General features: G+C 33.7%; 1 protein-coding gene and 1 long non-coding RNA gene across 2 annotated transcripts in view; one reads left to right on the top strand and one right to left on the bottom strand.

Annotated features, from left to right (window-relative positions):
• onecut3b (one cut homeobox 3b) overlaps positions 1–417 on the bottom strand; it is a 19,019-nt gene extending 18,602 nt beyond the window's left edge. Inside the window, exon 1 of the mRNA XM_052610684.1 lies at positions 1–417. This exon is cut by the window's left edge and continues 785 nt beyond it. Within this exon, the coding sequence (XP_052466644.1) occupies positions 1–260 (260 nt within the window). The 5' untranslated portion in view covers positions 261–417.
• A 6,411-nt stretch (positions 418–6,828) lies between these two features.
• LOC128023970 (uncharacterized) lies at positions 6,829–9,211 on the top strand. The gene is made up of 2 exons (XR_008186038.1): positions 6,829–7,021; positions 8,693–9,211. It is a non-coding gene; the product is annotated as an uncharacterized LOC128023970 (long non-coding RNA).
• Positions 9,212–11,614: the final 2,403 nt, after the last annotated feature.

The following is an 11,614-nucleotide window of genomic DNA, read 5'->3' on the forward strand; positions in this document are numbered from 1 at the left end:
GTATTGGACAAACTCATGCCCGACTCGCACATGGTCATAGCCGGATGCAGGTGGCCCGACAGCGCGGGGTCGCTCCGGTACTCACCGGCGCCCTCCAGGATCGAAGCCATGCTGGACACCATCGCCGAGCGCCCGTGGGACACCAAGTTCCGGTGGGAAGCCGACGACGGTCTGCCGTGCGAGGAATTCATCAAGTCTCCCGCTTGCGAGTGCGACGCAACGCCGTGCATGTTTCCAATGTTTTCCATCGTGAGTTCCATCGTTGAACGGGAAGAGCGCTCTCAGACCCGAACAAAGAGACCTTGTTTACGATTTCAAAACCAATCCATCGATTTCAACCCCGGTCAGTCCAACATGACGCGCCGAAGCTTTTGTCCTGGTTAAATCGCCGTTCAGTCTCGCGCGCGGAGCGTTCGGTGCGCGTGTGGCTCGTTCGCTGCACAGCAGAGCTTCTACTGAGAGGCGGGACGCGCGTCTGTCTTTGAACGAGAGCGCGCATCTGTGAGTGTGCGTGCGCGCGCGTGACGTGCGCTGGCCGCGGTGCTGAAATCTCGTCTGTTCCACTGTCAATGTATGCGTGAATTCGCGTTCCTCTAGTCTAGAAAGAAACGGCTAAATTTAATAAGCCAGATTTGTAGCATATTAATTATTTTAGTATGACCAGATGACCAGATTAAAACATAACAAATGGCCTCTTTTATTAAATAATATTTATGCAACAACAAATAGGCTACCTGTAGTCACATATGTTTATAACTGTAAATATGCATGCATAATTGTCTACTTCTCTAACAAGAAATGTTTTATTATTTTTGAAAATGCAATCAATTTTATGCTTGATTCTTGTATTGAAAAGACTTTATTGTGACTACAAAATATCGTTTTATTTTAAATGTCACTAGTTTTCTAATCCCATGCAAACTCTATATATACCTATAAAAGCTCTCGTTTCTAACTGGTGATGCACATGTCGGGTAACTGTTCAGCTCTGGCACGAAAAGCCTTTTCGGTGGTCATTGATGAATCTGATCAATATATCGACTGACACTGATTAATTATGTTTTCTGACCCGGGGTGAGGGGGGCCGCATAGGTCAGAAAGTTTTGGTGCAGAGAAGGATGAACGCAAACGACTTCCTAAAACCACATATTCAATGAAAATAATAATAATACTATCACATAAAAGTAGCGTTCATGTAATAATATTATTTAATCTAAATTCAAAATGCACCTCGGTCTGTATGTGATCACAAATCGATTGTTATTTAGTTACATTTTTATTTATCTTGATATTTTAGGAATCTGTAATTACTTTGAAAAACACAAGTGCAAGCTTTCTAATGTATCATGCTGTAAAAATTATGCAATTTATTTTAAAGACTTATTTCAGCATAATCTAGGTTTTAGAAAAATGCTAATTTATGTAGTGAGGTTAATTAATGTAAAATGGTTAGATTTTTTGAATGTATCCATTTTTAACTTGCATGAAAATATATATTTTTTTTATTAAGTTGCATCTGCCGAATAGCTACATTATCAGTTATTATAAATCTTTTCACTGGTGCTGTTCTGTTTAGGATGTCTTCAGCATCATGCAGTCGGTGTAAAGGCGAATCTCCGAGAGGCCTGCAGAAGTGATGGCCTCGCTTTAGAGCTGTTAGCCAAACGAGCTCTGTGTCTCCTCGCCTTAATGTCCCTCTATTGATGAGCACTTCTATCGGAAATAAATTACGCTTCTCGAGCCAGCAGTGAATCGGTTACTGTGCGCGGTGCAGCGGCTCTGGAGCTTCAGTATCGGCTGCCTGAGCACCGGCGTGATGGATGCGCGAGCGCTCGCCGTTAATTCACCCACCGGCTCTGCGCGCGCCTTAAGACTTTAACCGGACACCGATGTGTGAGTCTTTATGAGTGAGGCTTACTTTATGCACTGCAATTGTCTACAAATTCTTTGTATTCATAAATGTATAAATCATGTGCAAATGCACACTTGACTGGTCTTTAAATGTGTTGTCTTTATGTGCACGAGCGTTTGAAACTTTGCAGCTATTTAAATGCATTTGCTTTTTAAATCAAAAGGCAAGAAGTTCTAGAGTTCATTATTTGTTTATTATTTACTTAAGATGTATTTGATATGACCATAATTATTTCAAATCATCAGCATCACTCTGTAAGCTGCTTTAGGCCGGTTAACTGAGTCTCAGCCTTGTTTTTTTATTTTGTAGAGATATAGGCCTAATGGAAAGCATGTTTGGGCTGTTATTTGTATTTTTTTTTTCATTTGCATTTTACAGATTTTCACAATTTATTACTGATCATTAATACCCATTTTTTTTTCATTTAATTACTGTTTATAATTTAAAGAGATGCGCGTTCAAACTGCGTTGCCACTCTTTGCTCATTTTATTTTGTACATTTTTAATTGTATACTTTTATGCTTGATTGATTTATTAAATAAGAATAAAACGTTTCAGTTAACAAAAAAAAAAGGATAAAAGGGTTATGTTATGGTATCTTTTTTTTTTTTTTTTTTTTTTTATGTTTTTTTAATCTTTGCGTTGCAAATTTGATGGGAACTTTGTCTATTTTTATAAGATAAAAGACAGTTTATGCCGTTCACTGTTGATATTGATCAGGCCTGAGGTGGACAACCAAGTCAGAGAACAATCTTTTACAATCGTTGTGATTTTTACGGGCTTTGTTTTGTTTTTGTCTCTAAAAAATATATTTTTAATTTTAGTGTTTTAATTGTATGTATGTATATAATATAATAAATTATTGAACATTATTATTATTATTGTAAAATATATAATTACAAAATAACAGTGCTAAAATATTTGTTTTATCATTTTTAATAAATAGCCTAATTGAGCGAAGATTTAGGTTAAAAATTATTATTTAATTAAAAAAAAATGTTTTAAATAAAGATGTTTTAAAAATCTAGCCTATAAAAAAGTTTTTGACATTTATCTAAAATATTGTGAGTTTGAACACGTCAAAGATCCTTAAAATATTACGGGGAAATAGCCTAATATTTTTGTCTATTCAATGGCTGCTCTTTATCACAAGATTTGATTAATGCATATTTCAGGCTCTGTTGAATTCATTCACATTTCTTTTCAAATTATCAAAGTTAGTATTTCGGACTATCTAATTTAATATAGTTTTATTTTTTTTATCTTTCATGTGCTCGCATTAAACCTCACGAGCGTCGCTTCAGGTTCAGCAGATGTCTGTGTTTTTCAGATCTTCAGAGATGTTGAGGAAAGACCTCCTGTATCGATGCCATCGGAAATCAATAGCCTTTAGGTCAATGGAAACACACAGATTTAGGCTCTTACGCAGCATATTAACCTCTTTAAACTCGAAATAAGACGAAACCTGAGGCATGCACGAGCGCCTGATACTTCCGCTTCTCTCTGAAACACAGAATTAAGAGAAAGGACATTTATCACTCTCCTGTAACTCATTAACATTGATGTTTGAACGCTAATCGAAACAAATGCCGTCTGTAGATTGAGGTTTTAAATTCATCATTGCATGTAAACACAATTTGCAAAACGGAAAAAAATATCATTAGAAGACAAATTGAAAGATTTAGATTAGGCTATTTTATTGTAAAATTAAATATGTATAAAAAATAGTTGAAATATGCTCGTGAAAAGTTTATTTCATTAAAAAGACATCTTGAACTATTTTAATTGAACTAAAATCGCTATTGATACTCTCAAAGAGAAATCTGAATTAGCAGTTAGTTTTAGTATTAGCAGATAGGATTTGGGAATATTTAATAAATATTATTAATATGTAAAAATACAAAATATCCCATGTGCTACTTTTTATTGACAAAATATTAGGTTTGTATTTAAACACGTTTTATTTGCTTGTTTACTTTTACCCGTGTTCCCAACATTTGGGGATGTTACCTATTTTATTTTATGTCAAGGCCTGCAAAAAAAATAAATAATAATAATAATAAAAATGCACGTTTTTCACTCTATTCTGTGCTTAATTTGTGTGGTAAACGGCTAATACAAATAAAAAAATAAAAAATAAAAACATCTCCGTAATGAAAACAGCATCACGTGGCTTCAGGCCTATAAAGAAGATTCTGCATCTGGATGAATTCATAATTCAGACATGAATGTGCAGCAATCGATGATACAAATGCCTTTAACTCTCACAGGCGCAGAGGATAAATGCATAAATATGACATGCATCAAAAATACTTCATTATAAGTGTATAAGAGCAGACATTATTATTTGCACGCAGTAGAGACAGAAAGTGTAGCTTTCTCTGCATTTGAATGTTTATGGGCTGGATATATGTGTATACACACACACACACACACACACTCTACAGAAATCAAACGGATCCTAAATAAATCAGTGCTTTTTGTTATTGTCACGTGCTGCAATGCGAACGCTGCGTACAGTTGTGACATATTCGATGCTCTTTAATAGTGTGACATTTGGCGAACAGGTGCTGATGAAGAATGACATCCGATTGACCTTACAGCTTTTCCTCTGCAGATTATGAAATATGTATGTTGATCGATGACTTTTGCCCTGAACGGCACCTAAAGACGCTCTTTAGCAGTCCGAGCATGCTCCTTTTATAATCATTAAACTCTCGCACATGCACAAAACATATTTTGTAAAAATATATAAATAAATGCAATAATTAAACATCTCAGGGCTTAAATTCATTGGAGCACCGGTTGCTAAGAAACAGACAGAGAGATGGATTGAGAAGGAATAGTCGATCAATTCTACACAGAGGGGGAGAGAAAGTGGTACAATTTGCCCTTTTTTTTTTTTTTTTTTTGCAAAGAGATATAAAACAAAGCTATATTTGAATGCATATACTAGTATTCACTTTATTTCTCAAAGCGGAAGTAGCCATTCACTGCTATAACTAGAAGAGTAACACGGTGCAGTAAACTGTAAATGCATTTGTGCGACTTACTATAATGTTTATGATTATGATGATGAATTAAAACAATAAATGTTTAGCGCCCACTCCCACGTTATAAACAAGGCGGGTAGATTCACACTTTATCATTATGCATATACTAATTAAACATTCATATTCATGCTTTCCTGTGCTGTATATTTCCACAAACATACACACCTCACAGAGTTTTCATTTAAACATATTCACAGTAATATAAAGGTGGTTTCCAGTGATGCAGGCTGCAGAAAGACTAAAGAAAGTACAGACATGCATAGAAATTAAAGTAAAATATAACACAATAATTGCATGATGGTGGATCTAATTCATGATCCATAATACATTCTTTATCCTGTCCATCATGAATCATGAATTTGATCACTCATGTCCCCATGCACATAAACACTCGTCTGCAGGAAAACACACATGTACACACACACACACACACACACATGTTGTGTTATGTCTGTGCAGAGCATATTAAGAACAGATATTGATCTCCTCGTGCAGTCAGCTCTGTCTCATCTCTATTCTGTGCTGGACTCTACAGTAGCGCTGAATGCCTAACTCTCTGTTTTTCTCTTCCTCCAGCAGAGGAGATGCGTTTCGATCATTGACAGAGGAGAGAGGGAATTTATTAGGACAAAAATATCTGGGATCTCTATGGAAACACAATGAAGTCAGAAACTCTGGCCTAGTTTCACACAGAGCAGCATCTTTCTGCACATGCAGGTTTTGTGATGTAATGCACCAGTGCAACAAGGTGTGAAACACCGTATCCCACAATGCAATGCACTACCTTATTTTGCTACACACAAGGAAGTTATTTTCTGAAAATATGCGAGAGTTCATGATGATGTGAAATAATGTTACATTAGACACATTCTATGTGAAAAAAATGGAATGTTCCCGTAACATTTTTAAAGCATGATGTTAATAGAATGTTCGTTCAAAGTTACAATAATGTTCTCAAAATGTCATTTATACGTTGCTCGTGGAGTGTTTTGCTTCTAAAATGTTTTAGTTGGATGTTCCTGCTCTTATCTGGTGTGGACAGAGCGTAACTAATCAGAGCCTGTTTACTGCAGGGATTAATTGATCATTTACTATCAGCTGATAAACTGTGAATGTGGACCAATGAGAGGCTCTCATCAGACACCGCTGGCCAATGGGAGCAGAGAACAGAGGAGAGTGACACCAGAGGGGTCCATCAGAATGAATGCATCTGTCAAGAGTTCGGTAGTTACGGTAAATCTATAAATTACTACAGTAAACCCACTACCATATTAACATCCTAGTATTTCTAAGTGAAGTAACTGTATGCATGGAATACATTTAGTACAAAATTTGCTGTGCACATGGCTTTGGCACCGTATCCCACAATGCAATGCTCTTAACTTGACCTTGCATTTGAAGTGTGAAAAAACCCTTGTGATCTAAACATATAGCTGGACACGACATAATATATTAAACATAATGAGAACATGGTAATGCATGCAACTATCTAAATATATTAAATATGCATCCATATACAGTATATTAAATAAAAAAGCAGTAAAAAAAATTCTATATTAGAAAAACGTATTTTATTTTTTGAATATTTTTCTGAATTAGTATATTTTTTTGCATATTTTAAATTAAATGTATTTATGTATTTGTTTAGTTTGTTTTGGATTGGTTTCGTGAACGTTGGTGAATTTTTTTTATATTTCTCTGCTTTGAGTGTGTTTTTAACAACTGAAAACGTCTTCCTTTATTTTTTTTTATTATTGTTGAATTATTATAGATGTCCTTGCTATCTCTGTCCATCCTACAGGAAGTGACATCATTAATTAGAGGGAAATCAGCACCACAAATATGAGTAATGATTTGATGAATTCTGTGTTTAAATCATATAAATTCAGTACGTTAAACTGGATCTGTGCCCTAGTTCTCATCTGCACCTGGATCCTTTCAAACCTCCGATCATAACCAGAGGAGAAATATGGCAGCCTCATTTTTTCCCTTCCACAGGAATATTGATTTTGCGAGGGAACAAAGGAGGATGGAAAACGCTGGAGACAGACAGAGTGTGAGGAAAGCATGTCATTTATTCTGAGATTAAATCTAGATTCTGCTTCACAGTAAGCAGATCAAGTTTGAAACAGCACAGTGGATGCATTTCTATTAAATCTGAAACATAACATCAAATGTCCACAAGACTTCAGATCACACACACCGAGCATGTAATGAAGAACAAAACGCCTGCATTCGTGATGAAGTGTGTGTGACGCTGAGTGTGTGTGTGTGTGTTGTTCAGGTTTACAGTATGTGAGAGTGTTGAGCTTGTGTTTGGGTGATTAGTCTGGTTGGCCAGCGATAGAGAGAGTTGATCAATACTGCATCGATCGGAGCTTCAGAGCGTCAGGGGGATTGAGAGAGAGAGAGAGAGAGAGAGAGAGAGAGAAGGGCTGCAGGTTGACTTTTAAAAATCCTTTACTCTGGAGATGACAAATAATCCTTGGAATTGGAAGGAACACGAAAACACTTGGATTTCCAGCTGAATCCAGCCGTGGAGAGACACACAAGCTGGTTTACATACAGTTAGAGAATGTTTCCACCAACATGCTTCACTCTCAAAATAAATACATAAATAAAGCAAAGGGGCGGATGATGGATATGGAAGTCAAATGGGGCCAAAAACTTGAATGCATGAAATTCGTCTGTGTCAGCATGCACTGTTTTTCTATGTTAATGCAACAGCAGCCGAAGACAGTGCTCTATATTTCTATATGTTCTATGTGTATTATAGTTTTTATATTTTACATTTTCATTTTCATTGCAGTTAAAGCTCTATTTTTGTTAATTTTATTATTATTATTCTAAATGTGTCTATGTAGTTCTTTGTTTATTTTTAGTTTTTTTTTTATTCATTTTATTTTTATTTTTTATTTAAGTTTTGGTAATTTTAGTGCATCAAGTGTAACAAATATAAGAATTGAAAAATATATTTTATTTTAATATATTTTTAAGAAACAAACTTTTTAATGGTTTTAGTTTTAGTTAATAACCTCTGGTTGCTTGGATATTATGAGTAGTTTCTATGCTGTTTTTACATTTTCCAAATACTATTATAGGTTTTATTATCATTTTGAATTAATGTTTATATTTTCCATTTTAATTTTAGTTACAATTTTAGTAATTTATTCTGTGTTTAATAAAACAAAATCGACATAGTTATTTATTTGTTTATTTATTATTATTTATTATTTTAATCTTTTAGTTTTAGTTATTTTAGTACATCGAGATAAACTAAATGAATATGAGAAATATTGCCTTGGCATCTAACTAGAATTATTATTGTTTTTTAAAAGTATTTTATTTCAGTTAATGTTTATTGTATTTCAAGTAACAAAAAGTTTATTTCATAGTTTTAACTTACTTTGGTTAACTATAATAGCCCTGGTTGCTAGGGTATTCTGATTGGTTGATATATAGTTGCTAGAGCGTTATGTTGATTGTTACTTCTTAAGTCGAAAGCTGAAGTCTACGAATAATTTTTTTCCTTATACAAATAAAATACCATTTTATTTGTAATACTCACCCTAAAATGTTGCTTTTATTCCAGGAACCAAACATTATTTCTAAGTAAAGCCCACATTAAAAAATAAAAAAATACTATTCATTCAACTCATTCTTATGAATGCAACATTGCTTTTATCCTCATAAATGACTGTCAGTTGCATGCATTTGTTGTTTGCAGGTGTTTTCTGCACTGAAGTGGATTAAAGTCTTCATAGTGTTTCGTCACGGCTTGCAGCGCCAATGCAATGAGTGCAATCAGGCTTTATAAAAACACACCGTGGATGAGAGTTGGGAAGCTGATTGGAGAGCCTTACAGAAGTGTGTGTGTGTGTGTGTGTGTTCACAGCCCCTGAACGCTGCAAAAGGCATTGTTATTAGTATTGATCCATATCCTTGACTTAGGTGGTAAAAATGTGCTCTATTATTAGGCCTGTGTGCTGTGTTTTCACTATTTGAGAGCGGTCCTCTCCAGGATGAGATGTGTGGAAGCCTCTAAATCTTGTCTCAAATACACAATGAAGACCTTTAAAGGTCAGGTTACCTTAATATGGACCTCCAATCTAATGGAAATTGCATATTGTTGTTGGTCTCTCTCAACTGGAGCATGAATGTTGTGAAAGTGTTAAATAGATGCACTTTAAAAACAAACCAAAATGACTCTTTAGAGAAAAGGAAATAAAGGAAAAAGAGTCAGTGAGATACTCGTATAGAGTTTTTTAATGTGTTGAATTTGTTTTTATTTTTTTTTAGCTAAAGTTAGTCAGTATAGTCTTCATTAGTTTTAATTTTAATTTAATTGTAATTTATTTTTTTCATTAAGTTAAATAAAATTAAAAGGAGAAATGTTGCCTTGGCAGTTTATATATTCTGTTTATTTATTTTAAATATTATTTTTCCAAATATTTTTTTATGGTTTTAGTGTCATATTATTATTGATTTTATTAATATCTTGAAAAATTTTGTAATTTTATTTGTAATTTTTATTATATTTATTTTTTTTGTAATTTTTGTTAGTTTTATTTTTTTAATGTCTATATATTTTTATATAAATTTTCATTTCAGTTGTGCTCTTTGTTTTTTTAGTACATCAAATATATATATATATATTTTATATATAAAAAAAACATTTAATATATTTTACTTTATATCAGTTAACATTATTTTATTTAATGACATAACAACCTATATAAAATGAAGTGTTTATGTGTGTTTTTTGCAGGTGGATTCAGTGTGGCCGTATGTATGTCGGGTCAAATTTGACTAGGCACACTTTTAGTGCACCTCGTTGCCATAAGTCAGAGGTCAAAGGTCAGCAGAGGTGACCTCTCATGTGCTATTGCTCTGATCACCATAATCAGATCTATAAAGGCACTTGAGTAACCAGAAACATTTACTGAGATGCAGAACAATAATACATGTTTGCTAATGATTTAGCATCTGCCGAAGGTTTTATTGTTGTCATGAATATATATATATATATTCTCCTGTACTGCTTTTCTCTTCCACAAACAGACATTAAAGCATTAACAGAGACCAAAAGATGATCGACTCAATAAAAATCTAAAGAGACCCTTAACTAAATCAATGGCTGAACCGGTTCACTTTCACCCTCCTTCAGAAGGGTTCAGAAAAGGTCAAAGGTCAACCGTTTGTGTTAAATTCTCCAGCAGAGATGTTACGTAACATGACACCGTTTATGAAGAGTCACGCGTCGGAAACGTTTCATTGGCGTCAAAGGAAGAAGCTTAGAGGTCAAGAGAGTTCAGGTATCTTCTTAAATAACACTTATGTGCTCCATAACGAGTCAGCCTGAATGATGCTGAAAATACAGCGGAGCATCGCAGAAATAAATTACATTTCAACAAACATTTTCCTAGTTAACAGCTGTTTTGAATTGTAATATTATTTCACAGTTTTTACTGTATTTTTGATCAAATAAATGCAGCTCTGGTGCACAGAAGAGAACGATCTCGGAGCTCATGGTATAGGTTAGTTTTATAGGATATTATAAATCTCATGGTGTAAAAAGGGAATGGGATTGCAACTTTCCTAACCTCCTGTTTCTCGTTCCAGATTGTTGCTGTAAAACCAGGCAGAATTATTGACGATGGATGTTTACTGTTGTGCTGTGATTTCTCCCCGGACAGCTTTACATTTTAATTTGATCTGCAGGAGATTTTTTTCTTTGCCCTTGTTCTCATCTTTCCACCCCAGGACTCTAACACAGGGCTGTCCTGATCGTGCCGCTGCTTTTAAATTAATATATTGATATTGACAAGCCATCTGCTGCAAGGCATAAATTATTGGGAGGAAGAAGGCTTTGATCACGTGTCTGTTAGCATCCATGAGGACAAATACACCCCTCTGGGATGAACTCGGCTTTAACATGCGTTCAGCAGCAGAAGCTTTAACAATCGACATTTACATTCATGCATTGAACAGATGCTTTCATGCAAAGCACATTGCATCTGATCACTTCTAATGTTTGCTTACACAAAACACAGGTAACATGCTGTGAAAATGCTATTTCAGCCTTTCTGTGTCATCATTTCATTCCTTTCCATTTCTTTGTAATTATTTCTGAAACTTTCTAGCAATTTATAAAGAAAAGATGTTTGAAAAATCGTTTTTTTTTTCAGTGCATGAAAACATTTCACATTTCCCTTAATAATCTAAAGAAACTATACTTTTGCATAATACAATTTAAGCCTAGAAATATGCATGAAATATCATATTATTGTGATGCAAAAAACAATAGTGTATTATAAGTATTCATAAATAATGATACTATTATGTATAAATATAAATTTTACTGGATTAAATTTATGCTGATTTAATAAAAAACATTGTATTATAATTTTTTTATATTATTCGATGTATGCAAATACTGTACTGTACTAATGAGACTAAATAATTATTATTACTATTAATAATAATAATAATAATAATAATAATAATAATAATAATATATGCATTGTTTTATATATATATATATATATATATATATATATATATATATATATATATATATATATATATAAATACTTATTTTATATAATGATTTAAATACAAAATTTAAATAATATATACAAATAAAAAA

This window comes from Carassius gibelio, chromosome A2 (assembly GCF_023724105.1).
Source record: "Carassius gibelio isolate Cgi1373 ecotype wild population from Czech Republic chromosome A2, carGib1.2-hapl.c, whole genome shotgun sequence".
In the NCBI taxonomy this organism is placed as follows: Eukaryota; Metazoa; Chordata; class Actinopteri; order Cypriniformes; family Cyprinidae; genus Carassius; species Carassius gibelio.